General features: G+C 46.1%; 1 protein-coding gene across 1 annotated transcript in view; it reads right to left on the reverse strand.

Moving 5' to 3' along the window:
* Window positions 1–14,133, reverse strand: part of FLT1 (fms related receptor tyrosine kinase 1) — a 172,680-nt gene extending 158,547 nt beyond the window's left edge. Inside the window, exon 1 of the mRNA XM_008536754.2 lies at window positions 13,134–14,133. Coding sequence (XP_008534976.1) covers window positions 13,134–13,197 — 64 coding nt within the window. The 5' untranslated portion in view covers window positions 13,198–14,133. The remainder of the gene's footprint in view (window positions 1–13,133) is intronic.
* Window positions 14,134–18,895: the final 4,762 nt, after the last annotated feature.

Consider the following 18,895-nt stretch of genomic DNA (forward strand, 5'->3'; position numbering starts at 1 on the left):
CTCACTTCAGTATGACTCAATTCAGTAAATTCACAGTGAATTTCACAAAATAAGACACTTTCAATGGTCAATGCCTAGTACAATGAATACAACCATCTTTATATCTTGAGATAAAATATCATGGGTTACGGGGGCCTGCTGGTGACGTACGGTTAAGTTGGTGTGCTTCGCTTTGACTGCCCAGGGTTTGTGGGTTTGGTTCGTGGGCATGGACCCTAGCACCCCCTCATCAAGCCATGCTGTGGCAGCATCCCACAAAGAGGAGCTGGAAGGACTTACAACTAGGATATACAGCTATGTACTGGAGCTTTGGGGAGAAAAAAAAAAGAGGAAGATTGGCAACTCATGTTAGCTCAGGGCCAATCTTCCTCACCAAAAAAACACATACCTAAAAAAACAAAAAAAACCCCCAAGTTCCTGAGATAAAACACCTTTATCATTTGACCAAGCTTTCCTGCATCTTTAAAAAAAAGAGAGAGAGAGAGAGAGAGCGGGCATTAATATAATGGGTTAACTGATGATAACTGCTTGAGCACTTTTTTAAGGGAATATATTAAAATGTTCTAAAATAAAAGTCTATGCGTGCCTGAACTCACAGTGGAAGTTGGACATAAACCTAGAATGATGACCAGTTATGAAATTGGCATCGGGAGAATTAAATTCAATATGATCCATGTTTTTCCTCATGAAATTATGGCAGGAAATATACATTCCAAAACTCTGTAAGAAAACATATTTCTCAAAAGAAATTTCTACTCCCACGTTTATACTTAACATTCTCCCAAAAAGATGAGTGAATTACTCTAGCAAGGCAATCCCATGCCCATCTGCTTGGCCTGTAAAGCACAGTTAAAATAAAAAAACAACTCTATGTCTACATTTTAGGATTTTACTATTTCTAAAAAGATATACTTAGATATAGAATCACTAAGGTTCAAGTCAGTCTAAAAAAGGTAAAGTGAAATAGAAATTCCTGAAAATTAGCATTCATGTTAGTGTCCTGAATTTCTAAGTAAGTTTGTGTGGCAAATACTTTGCATAGGGTATTTTTCATTTACCAGTTTTGAGGACAGGAAATGGGATGGGGAGTGAGTGGCAGGAACACTTTTAATCTGCATATCAACAATGTGTGTCAAATATTTCCTAACCCTCAAGAAGTTATAGTACACAAAGTCCATTCAAGGGCAATACAATTACTCAATTCCCATGCTTTTTTCCTTTCTTTTTTCTCTACTTCTAGCAGAATTCCCTAGGGAGAAGATTCTGAAGCTATAAAAATTTCCAAATAACAACAGAGAACAAAAATCTGATCCATCAGGAGACGTTTAGTGGAAAAGAGAGTTAAACAGTGTTTTCCTTAAAGAAAACAATCCCTTTAATCATAAATAAAATGATGTAACAAGAGTTTATATTGCTTTTTAGAATTTTTGTTTGCAATCCCCTCTAATATATCCTGCCTTTCCATCTGTTTACATGTATTTTTTTGGTTTCTCTAATGCCAATTTAGAAAAAGAAAACAATCATAAAACTCAAGCAGAATATATATCACCACTCCTTGTAACTGTCTTCAAAGCATATTTCCATTTGACCACACTTTCCACTATTTCCTTGGAACAAAGGTAAAACTCCTCAATAGGTAGGAGGATAGGATTTTTCTCCGATTCGGATCAACATGGTCATATGCTGGTGTTGAAAATTGCCCCTCTCCAAGTAATGGATGAAGGAAGAAAAAGTCAACTGCTTTTTTCTCTTTCCTGACTTCTGGTAGGTTTGAATATCTGAAAGGAATGATCTAAGGAGGAGGAAGAGACAGAAGGAGCAACAGGGCTTAAAGAAACGCTTCCATTTGTGATCGTGGTACAAGGACCTCCAATCAAAAAGGGAAATCATCTGGGGATATAACGTACATGACAGTGTAGTTAACACTGCTATATGGTAGTTTGGAAAGTTGCTTTAGAAAAAGGGAAACCAAAGCCTATAGCTGTGGCCATCCCAGACTGAAAAGGAACTCCCTCTAGGAAAATGTTCTTGGACGGTTGTCTTTTTCTGCACAGATATAATAGCTTTTTATTCTAAACCCTGAAAACGAAACTTTTTGGTTTTTCTTAATTCCTAGAGTTTATCATTCAAGATATGTTGGGTAAATGTTAGTACAAACAGCACTGATTTCAAAGTCAGAAAGACCTCGGTTTGAATCCTGGCCTGGATACTCTGTAAGTTTACGACCCTCAGCAAATCACCAAGTTTCCCTGAGCCTCAGGGTATCAGTTGGTAAAACAGTTGAGCGTGCATGTTGGATGGTTATGAAGAGGTTCGCCTGAGCTGACATACACAGCACCTGTGCTTAGGAGGCGCTCAGAACGAACATCCTCCACGTCCCCTGGGGACATATTCAGTGCTCCCCCTCCCTCAATTCACATAGCATCTGCCTTCCGGCTGAAACATATATCCACATCCTTCCCTGTACTCCAGTTCCGTTAAGAAAAAGCTCCAAGTCTTTGAGGTTTCTGGGATCTAAAAGGTGCACAGAGAAGTAGATATTTGATTCCTGGAAACAATCTTGGCAGAGGGTATTCCTGGCTTTTTCAGAGGACCTGCCTGATGAGAGCTTTTCCAGAATCAAAAGCACTGGCCTCATCCATCCTCCTATGTAATCTGTAAAGCCACATATAGGAGAGCAGTTTGGAAACCCATATAAAATCATGTTTTTAATGGCTTTTTCTGACTTGAACTTTTTGGAAGGTCCTTGAATACCCATGATAAGAAAACCCACATGATTAAAATTCTGTCTTAATGGAGACTTTAATGGTGTCTATCACACGCAGCAGTGGAATCTGCCAAGGCCACTTTAAGCTGGAATAGCAGGGGCTTCTCACATTCTTTGGAAATGGCAAAACCCCAAGGATAGAATGGTTTAGAAAGAAGGGAAAGACCAACACCCTCTCATCGATGCTCTTTTCTTTCTCCCCTTTTCATCTAGGCTGTAAGTTGTGGTAAGAGGAGCGAGGTTTGGAGTCTGACAATCACATTGAAATAATTCCAGCTTTACTTACTATTTCTGTGATCTCGGGAAAAGTATTTAATTTACCTAAGCCTCAGTTCCCTCATGTTTAAGAGTACTCTACCTACCTCCTGCGACTGAGTAAAATGATATATGTAAATCAAAGTGCCCAACAATCCACAGGGGTCAGTTTCCTCCTTTCTCCCTCCCTTCCTCCTTCTTCCTCCAGAAGAAGGTGCTCAGAGAGCCTATGATACAAGCCCCAAGACCTGCAGGGCAGCCTGCATTTGGAATGTGCGGGTGAGCGGTCCTCCCTTGCTGCTGTCGTAGCATTCGGAGGAGGCTAGCCCCCTACCCCCACCCCCGACATGGCATCCCGCATTAGTCATGGCCTGAGTGCCCTAATCAAAAGATTTACAAATAGAAAGCTCTCCCATTGGACCACTTGCTCATTCCCAGGTACTGTTTAGAAGGGCGAAGGCATTAGTCACTACTATTTTCTTGGCCAAACTCCAGCCTAACATCTTGACTGAAAAGAAAAGGCTAAGTGCTAAATATGGCGTGGCAGATTGAAAAACATGGCCACGATTTTGTGCAGCTCCTCTTATCAGGAGAGGAGCCTGTTTCCCCATGCCTCGACTCTGCATTAAGATCCGCTTTGACCAATCGAATGTGGCAGAAGTGGTTTTGTAGGAGTTCCAAAGCCCAGGCTTCAGAAGGCCTTGAGGCTTTCACCGTGGCCCTCTTGGACCACCCCTGCCTCCACGTAAGGAAACCAGGGCTAGACAACTGAATGGCAAAAGACAGTGTGTGGGGCGAGGCCCAGTGACAGCCAGCACCAAGGTCTCTGTTGAAATGCCAGGTGACTACAGCTGCATGAGCGACCCAGGTGAGACCGGAAGAAAAATCACCTAGCTGGACCCAGCCCAGATTTCTAACCCAGGACTCATGAGACATAATGAATTACTGTTGGAGGCCACTGAGTTTGGGGGCAGCCTATTATGTAGCAATAGATGACAGATAGAAATGCTATGCTGACTCAGCCCTGCACAAGCAGTGATTCAGTAGTGGGCAAAGGATATGTTCTTTCTGTATCTGAAAATAAAAGCGTCCAAGTGGAGCTCACGTAATATTAGGCCTTCAGTGCCCTATAGGTACCCCTAGAGGCTCTCAGGGAAGGAGAAAAAGCTTGAATTCTTGGTGTTTCACAAGAAGGGTCCCAACATCGTGGTTCTACACAACGAGAGGCCAGCTCTGTCTCCAGCAAGCAGCAACTTTTCCCACCAAGGAGGACAGACCCCTGGCATATCACAAAAGTCAGCAGAACCATACTGCTCCAACAGGTAGAATTTGGCCACCCAGGTTGGGGATGCTGATCTCAGCAAAGGAAATGCAGATGCAGAGGCTCAGTTAGGGGCAAATCATGGTGAGGCTTCAGAGAGCATTGTGCGGGGCACATTGGAGGGGAGCAGGGACCAGGGCATGTGGGTGCCCAGGACAAGTCAATAGTTGGGGACCTTTCAAAAGGATTCTGTAGACATTTGCCAATGTTTATATAGAGGAAAGGCAGAGCACTCTGTGGTGTAAGGCAGAGAAGGAGGACTGCTCTTAGCTCTATTGTCTTGACCAGCAATTCAGTTCTGGTTCCTAACTCACATACCTCACACGGCAAAACAGACTTACTTTCCTCAGAAGGTAATTTTGCCACATCTATTGAGGTCACACACCCCAAGCACTTTATCCTAGTATTTGTTCTGCCGCACTCTAGGACCAAGTCCTCTTCCTGGCAGGAATTCTCATAAATACAGTTTCCTCTACCTTGTTATATGTCTAGTGAGGATTTAGTGCCTTTTACAGACTGGAATCTGGGCAGGGGCCTCCCAGGTGGCCAGGCCTCTCAAACCAGCCCCAAGGCAGAGGCTCTCTAACTGTGGTCTCTGGATCAGGTGCATCAGCATCACCTGGGAGCTCATTAGAAATGCAAATTCTTGGCCCCATGCCAGACCCAGGGAATCAGAACCTCTGGGGTGGGGCCCAGACTCGGTAGCATAGCAAGGTCGTCAGGTGATTTGGATGTGGGATAAACTATGACGTTCTTAACCTTGGCTACACATTGGAATCACCCAGGAGCTTTAGAATTACTCATGCCTGAGTCCCACTCAAAAGAGTGTGACTAAATTGGTCAGGGCAGCAGCCAGGGCAAGAGGAGTTTTAAAAGCTCCCCAGGTGATTCTAATGTAGAGCCAAGGCTAGGGACCATGGCCCTAGAGAGAAGTAAAGAATTTCACAGAACTCAGTTGGCAGACTAATTACTAATCAGGGTTTTGCTAAAGGTGGCCTTGAGTTTAAGCGGTTTCATATTTGTATATAATAAAAGCCAGGGCTTTCATTTATACAAGGTTCACTTCAGGCCTCTTTTAACAAAAGGATCTGATCATTGTTACAGCTTTGCTTGTGTGGACCACATGGGTGGGTCTGTGAAAGGAAATCCATTCACACTCCACCCCTTAAATAGAAGGAGAGAAGAACAGGCTGAGAAAAAGTGCCCGTCAGCACTGTGATAATCTGTGAAAAGACAAAAGCCTTTGCCAACATTTGCAATAATGAGACAAGGAAGAATGTTAGTGCAAAACATTAAATTTCAAGCCAGTAAGAAGCACAAAGAATTTATCAGCCGTAGCACAACACAAGGAGACGGTGATGCCTCCTTGAGAACAAAGGTTCCTTCTGGAGAGGGCGCTTACCTCCGCTGGTCTTTACCACCAAGTAATTTTGTTTTGGAAGCAAATGCCTTATAAAACTTTATTTACGGTTAATGCATATCTATTTAATGGCACTTTAACCACTTTTTACCAACTCCCTGTTTTCTAATACCTTGATCTTCCCACCTCTGATTTGGTTAACCATGGTGTTCTTCAAGACCACAACCTCCATTTACAAAGTCTAAGATTTTGTGAAAAGATCCTGGAAGTAGGACACAGGTGTCCCTGCAGAAGACAGGGCATGAGAACAATGTGGGAGCCAGAAGAGGCTCCTGGCTGGCCCAGGTCTAGTCCCTTAGTCACACAGGTCAAAGGTCATCACAGGATGTTGGTGAAGAGGATTTAGACCCTGTCGCCAGAGCTAAGAATCCTTTACTAAAATCAGTGTTTCTTAATTTTTAATTAACAAAATATGTGGGGACTTTATTAAAACATAGGGTCTGATTCATTAGGTTTCCAGGGGATGCTGGACCATGGGCCACACTTTGAAAAGCAGGTTTTGACTATGTTCTGGGCATGTGCAAAGTGTGGGGGTGGGGGTGGGAGGAGGGGAAGGGAGGCACCAACTTAAGCCCAAACCGTGGGATTCAGATTTTTCAGAACACGTCTCCTGCCTAGTAGGGTGGTCCTGTCGGGAACATATTTGCATGAAGCGTTGAGAAGAACCCATCCTACAAAAGAGGCTATCAGGCAGACTAGCCTGGCATACAAAGGCTCCTATTGAAACAAAGCCTTGGGGCCGGCTCCGTGGCCAAGTGGTTAAGTTGGTGCACTCCGATGCGGCGGGCCAGGGTTTGGATCCTGGGCGCGGACATGGCACTGCTTGTCAGGCCACGTTGAGGCGGCGTTCCACATCCCACAACTAGAAGGACCGGCGACTAAGATATACAACTGTGTACGGGAGGGGTTTGGGGAGACAAAGCAGAAAAAAAAAAAAAGATTGGCAACAGTTGTTAGCCCAGGTGCCAATCCTTAAAAAAAAAAAAGAAACAAAGCCTTGATTCTGAGTGTGGCCAGGTCTCTGTCATTCAGGTTTGCATGAGGTGCCATAACCCAAGGACTCAGGTTGAGTCTATGAAAGGACAAGTAAGTCAAACCATGAAATCCGAGAGCGCTGTTGTCTCTAAAAACTATATAAGACACTGCAGAGTAAAACTGAAGTACTTGCCACCTCACCAAAAGAGGCCAAGACAGGACTTCTGCACAGACCGAAGCCTGGCTTTGCTGCCTGAGAGGCCCCAGTGAAGCATCAGGACAAAACAGGAGGAGATGAGAGGAGATGGGTGTCTCAGAGAGCTGAGGATCACAGTGGATTTCCTGCCTCTTAGTCACTCACTGTGGAGGACAAACATGACCTATCGTCCCTCTAAGGAAGACTCTGTAACCGAGGCCAAATGGACAGGTAGCAGTACATTAATACACTGGAATAAATTCATGTCTGGCCCTGAGGGCTTTCTTCCTTGAAATGATAGTGTGGCAGCATCATTCATTTGTTCTAACACTTACTGAGTGCCTCCATGCCAGGTACTACAGCTGGTGCCAGGACCTCAGGACAGCTAAGCCATGGTCTCTCCTCCTCAGAGAGCGAGGGCACAGACTCGTAAACAGAATACTAACAATGCAAGATGAGGAACTGAAGGAGGGGCACACAGAGGGGCTATATATAGGAGGGTACGCACAGGAGTGGAAGAAACTGCTAATTCTGTCTGGGGCTATCAGGAGAGCTCGTGGAGATGGTGGTTTCTGAGCTGGATTTTAAAGGCAGTGAGGCAGAGATGCTGAGGGAGGAAAAGGATCTTGCAGGCAGACAAACAGCATGAACATGGAATGATGAAGTACGAGAGAGTGGTGAGTAATTTCTTTGACCGGGGTAGTTTGTGCGGTTGGGACACAGGGTGTTTGGAGGGAAATGGTGAAAGATGAAGCTGGTACGTAAGCCACAGCTATGTAAGCCACGGTAGTTCCAAAGAAGGATTCTGACTGCTCACAGGAAAAATGAATCTTTTCACCGAATCTCTCAGGGCAATACTGAGCAGCCATAATTTTTATATTCTTAATTTAAACCCCTTATGGGCTTCAAGAAAATGGAAGAAAATTTCATATTAAAAAAAGATGCCAAAGTTTAAAAAGAAATGTTAGCACTATAATAATGTCATTCAACAAATATTTAAACATCTCTACTCTGTGGTAGAGGAAATATAAAAATGAAGAAGAAATGTTATCTGTAGTATGAACATCAGGTTCTGTTCCTGGGTCTGCCACTAGCCAGCTGTTGACCTTAGAAAAAATCACTAAACTGCTCTGGGCAGATTTTCTCATCTCTGAAATGAGCAGAATGGATCTATGAGGTTCCATCTAGCACTCACAATGTATGTGTCTGTGAGACAAGATCAAATCTCTCAAGGAGCTCAAAATCAAGGGGAGGAGCAATAACCAGCAATGACTCTGAGGCATCCAGCTTCACCAAGACTGATGGGAAATCCCCAGGAATTCTTGACATCCCCCCACGTCCGCCCCAGCAGCAATGCAGGAAACCTAGTCCGCTATCTTCAGCAGACTCAATGGAACCACTTCCTTAATGAAACCCCCCTGCAGGCCCAGATGCTAAGCCAGAGACGTTCCTTTCAAGCTCTCCCTCAATTACCCCATTCCTCCCATTTCCTTCCCCTCCCTCAATCTGGTATAGAATCCAGTAATTTAATCAGCAGCATGCAATTTCCAAGGCACCCAAGTGTGTGAGGAATCAACAATGATCCTGGAAAGCATCTGGCAAATCTTGTCATTTCTTATGAGCCCCACCAGTATACTAAGGCCAATGGAAGAGAATAGACTGTTCAATTAAATTGTTTAAACCAAATGCAACAGGTGCTCTTAATGCTTTTAGCCATTCCTAATAATATATTTTTACTTAAAAAAAGCAAGGTCTGTTATTATTTCAAATGTCCTTCCTCCCCCATCCCCAATAACAAATATTCTGAAAAAATTATATTTACTTGATATCCAACAAACTCTTGACCGTGCAACTGAACCAAGAACCTGACTAACACCAGCAAGCTTTGCATTTAACACCCTTGTGCTGACAGAGCTTCTCTCCCACTTTCTCTCCATTCTTATGCCCACTCACATCTATCTAAAACACTACAGAAGCTACTGACTCTGTTATTAGTTCTTGCTTTGTAGAACTTCCCAAACCAGAGTAAACATCAGCCAAAACTTTGCAATGGGTTGGATAACCTTCCTCAAGGACATTGCATTTTTTTGTCAATATAAAACCATTTTATGCAAAATACCATTTTCAACTTCTATATTGTATACATTCAAAGCAGATTTAGAATGTCTCAATGGTTTTTGGTAAGGAGAACAAAGTGATTATTTGGTTTGTTCTAAAAAGACATAAAATAGGTTCCGTTTTAAATAAGAGGTTTAGTATCCTTGTTGAAATCTGAAACTCTTTTAGAATGAAGTTATTTTTTGATCAAATAACTGAGCATTAATAAATCAAGAAACGCAATTGGGTTTAGAATGACTGATTTCCTTAACAGAGTTAATAGAATGAGAGTTATGAAGTAGAGTCTACTTCATAGAGTTACGTATTCTGCTAGTTAAAAAAAGCCCTGCGAGGCCACCCTGGTGGTGCATCCGTTAAGTTCGGACGCTCTGCTTTGGCGGCCCGGGGTTTGCCGATTTTGGATCCCGGGTGCGGACCTACGCACTGCTTGTCAAGCCATGCTGTGGCAGGCGTACCACATGTAAAGTAGAGGAAGATGGGCACGGATGTTAGCTCAGGGCCAGTCTTCCTCAGCAAAAAGAGGAGGATTGGCAGCTGATGTTAGCTCAGGGCTAATCTTCTTCAAAAAACAACAACAACAACAGCCCTGGATAATGATGACTACTGGCTTGGGCATCTTTTTTTTTCTTAAAGATTGGCACCTGAGCTACCGTCTGTTGCTGATCTTCTTTTCTTCTTCTTCTTCCCCCCAAAGTGCCCTGGTACATAGTTGTATATCCTAGTTGTGAGTCCTTCTAGTTGTGGCATGTGGGACACCGCCTCAACATGGCCTGACGAGTGGCGCCACGTCTGCGCCCAGGATCTGAACCAGCAAAACCCAAGCGGGGCGTGGGAACTTAACCACTCGGCCACAGGGCCGGCCCTTTGGGCATCTTCTAACAGCCTAGCTCCTGCAACCCACTAAAGACCAAGTTAGTTGGTTTGTCAGGTGCAGTCTACCAGTGAAGAAGAAAATACAGTGTGATCACTGATAGCAGAGAAACTCAGTTCATCCTTACGGCCTCAGCTCCAGCATCACATGGTTTATCATCCATTCTATATGCAAATGTAGATAGGGGAGGGAGAGAAAAGAGACAGACACTGTACTCAGTTTACTTCTGGGAATCATTCATTGAATTTTAGAGTTGGAAAGGGCCTTAGAAATAAACATCTCTTAACTTCTGAATTTTACATATGAAAACAAAACATCCACTTAGTGATATCGAGAAAAGAAACGATAGCCTGTTATAGAATTTTCAACAGGGAAGGAAAAAACTTAAAATAATACTAAATAAACAAGGTGAAAATATTGAGGAACTCGAGTAGGTAGCTACATACAGTTCATCTGCGACACGATCCATCAGTTGGAAAACTACATGGGCTGCCAAAAGTGTTAAAGAACCAACATTTCAAATATGCAATTTGGAAAAACAAACCCCAAAAAGTATGACTTCGTAAACCTTGGAGAAAACAACAAAATCAAAAATTATTATGTAAAATTAGCTTTATTATGAAAGATTTCTTACATCCAATTTGGAAATGGGTATTATTTTCATGTACATCTTGATTTAACTTTATTTTATGAGTGTAGACTTCCTTCACAGAATTCATAAGTGAAGTATTTCCAGTTATAGCAAATTGTAAATGTCGGCTGCTCAAAAACACAAGAAAAATGGGGGCAGAAAAGAAGTTTCTGTGGCTTTAATCAAGGGCATGGTGCCTTAAAAGTAAGAAAATGGGACTTTGAGCTGGAGAAAAGAGGACTGGTATCCTTTCTAGAGGAAGAGACTGCACTTGAAAGGATCTGAATTACTGGCATCTTTTTATTTCCCCAGGATATTTGGAAGAAGGTAAATATACTCTTTAGGGAGAAATGCATTATCTTTTTGTTTTACTGAACCTCTGGTTATTTATACTTCAGTGCGCACACACAGACACAATATTAATAACTGATAAATATTCAAAGGCTATATATAGCACCTGAAGGTGAGCACACCCTGCCCATGATGAGCGCCCACGAGGAGTGGACTCCTGACAAATCCACGCGACAGAAACTCATCCTCTGTCTGGACACCACTCCCCAGAGATGCAGCTGCTCGGTTCAGTTTGAAAGCCCTGAGGCAGTTTAGAAGGTCGGTGGCTGATTGTTTTACTGTGAGACGTCTGCTAATCGGCTGGAGAAGCCTGTGGCTTGCAAAGGCAATTACAAAACCCAACCGCTGACAGAACATCCCCTAAAGCCGGAGGTAAAAGGCTTCTCACCCTGCCAGTGTTGTGTCTTGCTTTCTTTCTATAACGCATATGTAAGTTTTTAAAAGTCACAAAAGAGCTCCAAGATTTCTGCCTCATTTAAGTAAAATGAAATCTAAGAGCAATCACAAGCGGCTCTCACTCACGTGTCTGAAGACTTCGCGGAGCTCCTAATCACAAACAGAATTATCCTAAACTAGTCAACCCTGTTTGCGAAACAAAGATGAAGACATATGCGTGAAGAAGAAAATCCAATCAAACAAACTTTCCCTCCATTTTTTGGAGTCACAGTAATTTTACTTTGATTTACCTTTACATAATGGATGGACTTCAGCAAGTTATTTAAATGGTCTAAGCAATCATATTTCAATATAAGCGACATTTCAAAACAAAAAAATATGTATTTTTGAAATAGAAAATACAATACTCCGTTTAACATATTTTAGCAACTTTCCCAACATATATCGAGTTCTCGGACATTACAATTTTGCCTTGCCTCGTCGTCTAACAGTTTTACCAATCTAATTGGAACTATTACTAGTTATTCAAAAATTGACACTGAGAAAGAATATTTCACTGTTACTGCTTTTTGGGTTTAACAAGCTTTTTTTTCCCCCTCTAATAGACTCAACCCTACTGACTTTCCTTCCCGGGAATCAGTGCGATAACTTACGTTACTGAGTTTTATTTCATATTTTACCCTTTCTCCACAGTGCTTGAAATAAAGGCGCTCGGAAATCTGACTCTCTGTGCCCAGGGGGCCTGAACCAGAGGCCTTGGCCACTCAGCCCCGCTGGGCAGAGACGGCGAGGACGACCTCCTAAATCCCCTTGGGCTTTGACGCCTGGATCCGGCGGCCTTCACCCTCAGGGTGGGTGTAACCTCCTGGCTGCAGAGGGTTCCCGCAGCCTGTTTCTCTTATGCCCGGCAAAGGGGCGGACCTCACCGATTCCTCAAGCTGCATCTTTCATCTAAGTCGTCCGCCCGTTCTTCTCTTAGAATTTAAAGGCTAGGCTTGTGATTCCGAAACTTAACAGTATTTGGGCCCTCGGCTGCCCTCGTCGCTCAGGTTCACTAAGGTCGGCGACCCGGGCTGGACCGGCGGCAGAGGCCCCACCCGGGAGGCTGCGCGGAGCGCGCTCGGGCCCCGCAGTCGACGAGCGACCGGGAGGCGTGGACGCTCGTGGAATGTTCCTGGGGACAGTCGGGCTCGGGGGCCCCGAAGTGCGTCGAAGGATACCAGCGTTTGCCACCTCCTGGGATCTGTCTGCTCCTAGCAGGCACGCGACCCCCTCCAAGGTGGCTCTCCTCTTTCCCCCTCGAGGCGCGACGTCGTGGCCAGTGCCCAACATCACCAACGCCCGGGCCTCAGCCCAGCCCCCAGGCAGCCTCGCCGGCGGTCTAGGAGCCGCTGAGCCCGGCTCCGGAGGGCCCCACGAACCCGCGCCACGCCGCCTGGGAGCAGGCTCTGGATGTCAGGCAGGTCCAGGTGCGCGGCGCTCCCCGAGCCCGGAGCCTCGGCTGGGAAACCGGACCCGGGAGCCAGGCAGAGGATCAGCGACTTCAGCCGCAAAGGGGCAGCCCCAGCGGGGACCCGAGCGCTGCTCCAGCAGCCGTTCAGGGCAGCGACGCCCGCGGGCCCCCGCCAGCTCTCTCCGAGGCGCCCACACTGCCCAGTGGAGAAGGGGCGCCATCGTCCCAGGCGTGCCCACTGCAACTAGTGTCCCAGGTTCCCGCCGAGGCTTGCTTCTCGCGGCTGCAGCCTCACCTCCCCGCTTGCACCCGGTCCCAGCCCCACAGATTGTGCCCCTCGGTCGCCCCATCCCAGCCCCGGGCCCCGGCAGCGCCTCACCTGTTAGAAGCAGACCGCCGAGCAGCGCGCACAGCAGGACCCCGGCGTCCCAGCAGCTGATCATGGTGAGCACGACGCGGCCTGCTCACCCGGTGCCCGCGCTCCTCGCGGGCCAACGACCCAGCCGCCCGAGCCTGTCTTCTCGCGTTCCGCCACCGGCTCCACGCTCCGGCCTTACGCCCCGAGCGCCCCTCTCCGCGGCTCCAGCCAGGGAGACAACCACTTCCCCGGGTAATCCTCACAGCCTGGCGTCCTCTGGCTGCCGTGCCCCAGTCCCGGAGCCCGCTCCGAGCCGCCGCCGCCGCCGCCGCCGGGGAGGAGCCGCGAGGACAGTCTGCCCGGCGCGCTCCGAGCCTCCAGCGGACCTCGATTAAGAGGAGCCGAGGGCGGGGGCGATTTATAACCTTTCCCCGGCCCACTTCCTACCCTGGCACCTCCTTCCAGTGACGTCAAGGGGTCCCCCACCCCTCATCCGCCTCCCCACCTACCCTCTTCCTCCGGGACCAGATTCCCTACAGCTCCGGAGAGGGGCGGGGGCCGCCGAGGGCGGGTGGCTGGGGGCAGAGCGCGCGTCGGGAGACGCTGGCGACGCGGCCCTGGAGCGCGGCCCCGGCAGGTTCAGGGTCCTTGCTCCCGGCTCTCCTGCCCCGGTCCCCTCCTCCTTCCCTTAGCGCGCAGGAAATCCTTGCAGGCTCCCTCCGCCCGGTTTACTCAGCCCTGGGGGCCGCCCGAAGCTGGGAAGGGGACGAGGCTGGAGCTCCACTGCCCGGGGCGGAAAGTCCGATCCACGGGATGCTAGCCGCGCCTCCGCGACGGTGTCCTTGGCACGGAGGAGTGAGGCGCAGTCAGGCTCCCTCCCCTTCCTTGCTCTTCCCGCGCTGTCCAGCCGCCCCCGACCCCCCTGACTGTCCCCAGACGTCTAGGATGGCGCCGGAGACCCTCGGCACAGTGGACTGGACCGGGAGTGCCCGAGGGGACCGGACGCTTGCTTGGCACCTTCGGGAAGACAGTGAACCCGCTCAGGTCCCTGGGGAGTGCGTATGAGTCTTTTTCGGCAGCATAGATGCACCCGCCCAAGTCATTTCCTAAACTCTTCGCTTCCTAGAAGCAAAACAGGCAATAACATCACGATACCTTTTTAAAACCTGAAGTATGAAATTGCTCCTGCAGCTTGTAAGGACCGAGCACTTGAACTCTATTTCCTAAATGCTCGAAAAAAATCTTTCTGGTGGCAGCTTGCTACGCAAGAGGAGTACTTCTGCGGCTCTTCAAACAAAACCCGGTGAAATTAACTTGAGGCGCTGGATCATTTGCGATGACACTAATTCCGCTTTGTTCTTCAATTGTCTTCATTACCTTAACAGCTGAAATCGTCCTAGGCTCCACGGAGCAGCCTCGTCTTGTCTCTGTAAATATCGCTGGCTTGAAAAATAGTTCTATTGGAACCTGCCAGATGGGCAAGATAAAAGGAACTGTGATGGTTCCTAAACGGGGCGAGAGACTTCCTGAAGGACTACTTCCCCGCCTAGGAAAGTTGGGCAACCCGAAGTTGCCACACCTTTGGGTGGCAGAGCAAGGACAGGTCCCCGCCACCGGCCGCCCCACGCTGGAAGCGCGCGTCCGCGCACCTGGCGCCGGGGCGCCTGAGCCACAGTCCCTTGTGGTTCGGAAGAAAGGAAGACCGCGCAGCCCTTGCTCGCCCGTCAGCTTCGTCAGCCCTTTCTATTTTTCCAGTGCTCCTTACCATTCCGCCTGGCTCCTTTTCTCTGCCTCCCTCGAGCCTGATTCCTCCAAAACCACAGGATCATTCCGTGAACAGTTAGCACATAGGGATCGCAGGGCTGGAGGCTGACAGCAGATCCTTCTCGAAACTGGTCCGGCAGCCCGTCACAGTCTGGGATACACCCGAGAGCCACGGTGTCCCTTTGCCTCACTTCAGACTACCTGTCACTCCCACGGTTTCTCCCAAGGAGCAGCTCTCAGCGTTGCGCGTCTGTAGCGCCTCACAGGAGACAGACAGACGTGTTAGAGCCAAAAACACTGTGATGGGACGAGATCTCCGCCTTCTAAGGGGCTCAGAAACTGGGGAGGAACTTGACGGGAGTAAAGAGGCCATGACGACACAGTGCAAGGATCACAGTGCTGGAGGGGGCTTGAGACCCCGTTGGCCCAGAGAAGAGGTGGTCAGTCCGGACAACTCAGGAGGGCTTCTCAGGAGAGACACTTAGCTGGTTCTGGGAGAAAGTGGTCCATAGTAAAACCTACAAAAGTTTAACGCAACTTTTCAAATGCTATTTGATTTTTTAAAACATACAGACAGCATTCCACTTACCTGCTGCAAGAAATTAATTGATTCGGAGTTTATTTGTGAAGCCAGAACAGGTATTATTGGACGGCTGAAACAATCTTCATAGTCTAAGACGCCAGTCCACAATGCTAATAGATTACTCAGTTAGTTAAGGTTAAAAGAATCGTGGTCAAATCGAACTTAATTTACACCAAAATCATTCTGTATCGAGTGGTCCTCCACAAATTCCCCAACTATTCTTTTAAGAAGTTGCAGGCTTTTAATTGTAGTCAGCAGTGTCTTTTCTGCTTCTTTTGTTAGCTGCACTAGCCTCCTCACAAAGAACTCAAGATGCTGCAAGTTGTCACAAGGTTTTGTTCGTGATTTCATTTTAGCTTAGATAAATTTTAGCATTAGATACATGAATATCTAAGCTAAAATGCTAGGGGCTTAAAGGTATGGCTCTCAACCCTCCCTCCGAAAAGAGATAATCCCTTTGAATGAGAATGGGCTACAGCATTCTTCTAACTAAATCACTAACGAAAGAGGTTTTATAGATAATAGTGATGGAAAAGATCAATTTCAACATGCCTGGTGGGTATAAAAAGCTATTGAAGTAGACTATCTGTTGCTTCCTGCTCACATACAAAAGCACATTTCATCTCCCGCAAAACCAGACACTCTCTCCTGTTATCAGCTGCAAACACTCTCTTGAGGATTCTTTCTAGTCCCTATTCAGAGGCACACTGTTAGTAAAACCAACAGCTTTAATATTCGACAGGATAATAGTGTGGGAACATCAGTGTTAGAGACAGAAGGGAACCCAGGGCCTCATCTTCCCATGGGGCACCAAGTGTGGAGCTGCTCACCTTGCAGTTACTGGGGCTCAATCGGGAATTTCAGCCCCACATGGGTCAGGGAGCCTCAGAGCAAAGAAAAAATAGACTCCTTGGCTACACACTGCATAGCATAAATATGTATGGCTGGCTACGATGAACAAGTAGATCTTATAAAACCCTTCTATGTTGTATGAAAAAAACATCTCCCAATACATATCCACTTGACAGTGCAGGCTCCTTGGTCTAAGAGGCAGGTACTCACAAAGCTCATGTAGCGGGCTCTGCTGAGTTCACCAGGCAGGCACACTTATGGTTTGATTTGTCACATGCTGATAGGTTCTGATGGAGTTCCTTAGGGGCTTCTGGCGGTGAATGTCCTCGCTGCTCTCCTTTCTGCTCCACATGCTTCACTCTGTTCCTGAGTACCTGTTCTTCACATAGGTTGGCACTGCTGCTGCTTATCTCATTTTGATTTATTCAAGGTTTCAGCTTCTTTTTGAGGCTGCATGTCCCAGCTCTAGCTCCTAGTTAGCCCTGCACCTCCTCTACTCCCCAGGGGCCATGACATAGATACTATACTTCTGTTAACGCAACTACTGCAACGGGAAGATCAAAGGAGCCTTTTCTGTTGGCTACTTCACACCCTGGACTCTTACAGAGCTCACTCTTGGTTGAAACCCCTGCGGCTCTTTCACAGGAGCTGTGACCTGGCTGTGCTTGTACAGCCGCAGCTTTTGACATCTCAAATTGCAGACCCTTATACACACTCTTATCAAAACTCTTATTTGATTTAATCCATCTTTCCGGCCTTTGGAAATCTTTCTGATCTCCAATTCTGCCATTCAGTGCATTTACTATATATCTCCTGCTTCGGATTATCCACAAATACGATAAATGTGTGTTCCGGATCATCATCAAAATCATTGACTAGGACAGAGCTGAATGAATGAATGAAGAGATCTGTGGAGGTTCAGTATACTGAAGTATTCCTTTGTGTCATTATCTCTAGATGTATGTTCACCAAGGGAGGTTGCATATGAATTAGTTAACATCTACCACGTCAATATTCAGGAATAATTGATGGCCCCAGTAAGAGGTAAGACGACAGGTAGGTTTTATTCAAGGTATTCTAGGAAAGTTTAAAAAAAAAAAAAGTCCAGACTGAGATAATTAGAGAAGATTGGGGCAGAAGAAAAGACAAAACAGAATAAAAGTAGTTGGCTGAGGAAATCAGGATAATGGTCATCTAATCATTATAATTAACAACTTTGCCAAAGGTTAATTTTATCTCAGCATATAACTGTCAACTATTGACTTTTTCTCTTATTTAAAAAAAATTATACCTTTTTTAATACATGCTTTTAGTTATAGAACATTTTAGACAGATGAAAATATGGGGAGAGGCCTGGAGGATGAAGCCTAACTCTATCATCTCAACATTGCCACCGTGATCACTTTGTTATATTTCATGTTAGTCTTTTTCATAAAGAGTGCTTTTATTTTCCATGTTTCTTTATAATTACTATACATATATCATAGCTACAAAATATTGTCTTACTGCTGGGAATTTCAATTTCATCATTATAAATAATTCCAAAATGTTTACTTTGACACTGGAATATTTTTTAGTCAGTTAGGCACACACACACACACAGCACTCAGTACCCATTTCTCTCCTCCCTCCAAGGCCCTTTCATGCATACACACACACACACACACACACACACACACACACACACGTGCACATGCACACACCTCCTCCCCGCCCCCACCCCCCGCCCTCCCCCAATATTCTTGCTTCACTTGAAACTTGAACCAGCTTGGTCCAACAGTGACCTGGCTGAGCCATCAGAAGGAAAAGATTCACATCAGGGTGCATAATCCAGAAAGTGTATTCTTTCATTCAGTAAATATTTTTTTGTGCACATACCCCATACACAATCCTGTGCCAGTCTTGTTGGAAATAGTAGCATAGAAGATAGAATTATCGCCCTAGAAAGCCTTACAGTTTATTTGAGAAGGCCAGACTTACATGAAACATTAGGACACAATTCTACTGTAATTAAAAGCACGAACAAGATACAGTTATGCGTATTAAAAGGAACTATTAATTACTAAATTGGGAAATGGTTTTGAAGGTAGTAAGAGATTTGTGTCAGCAGAGAGAAGACAGCAATCTGACAAGGAAAAGCTTGTAAAACCAGCAGCTATTGGGGAAAAGTGTGTGGAGGAGGGGCTGGGAGAGGATGGAAGGTGCTCAGGAAGAGGGAGATTAAGTTCGAGGAGGTGAGGTTGAGGGAACTTCACTAGTTGGTAGATAAATTTGAATGTGTCTAATCCTGCCAGTACTAGAAGGGAGGGTTTTAGGAGAGTTAGACTAGCGTATCAGGCATGAAAGGGGAGTGAGACTGCAAGGACAGGAATAAATTATTAAGAAATAAATTTATGAAGAAAGAAACTATTAAGAGGCGAGAATATAGGACTGGAACAATGACGGGACAGAGAGAGCAAGGGCGCAGGCTGGCTCTGGTTAGTAGTTCAGAGAAGGGATGGAGAGAGAAATTAACTTTGGGGTAGAAGTGAGGGAGAGGGAAGACACCAAGAGAACTCCAAGGTTCTGAGGACTCTAGGATAGC

Source organism: Equus przewalskii, chromosome 16 (genome assembly GCF_037783145.1).
Source record: "Equus przewalskii isolate Varuska chromosome 16, EquPr2, whole genome shotgun sequence".
NCBI classification, from domain to species: Eukaryota; Metazoa; Chordata; class Mammalia; order Perissodactyla; family Equidae; genus Equus; species Equus przewalskii.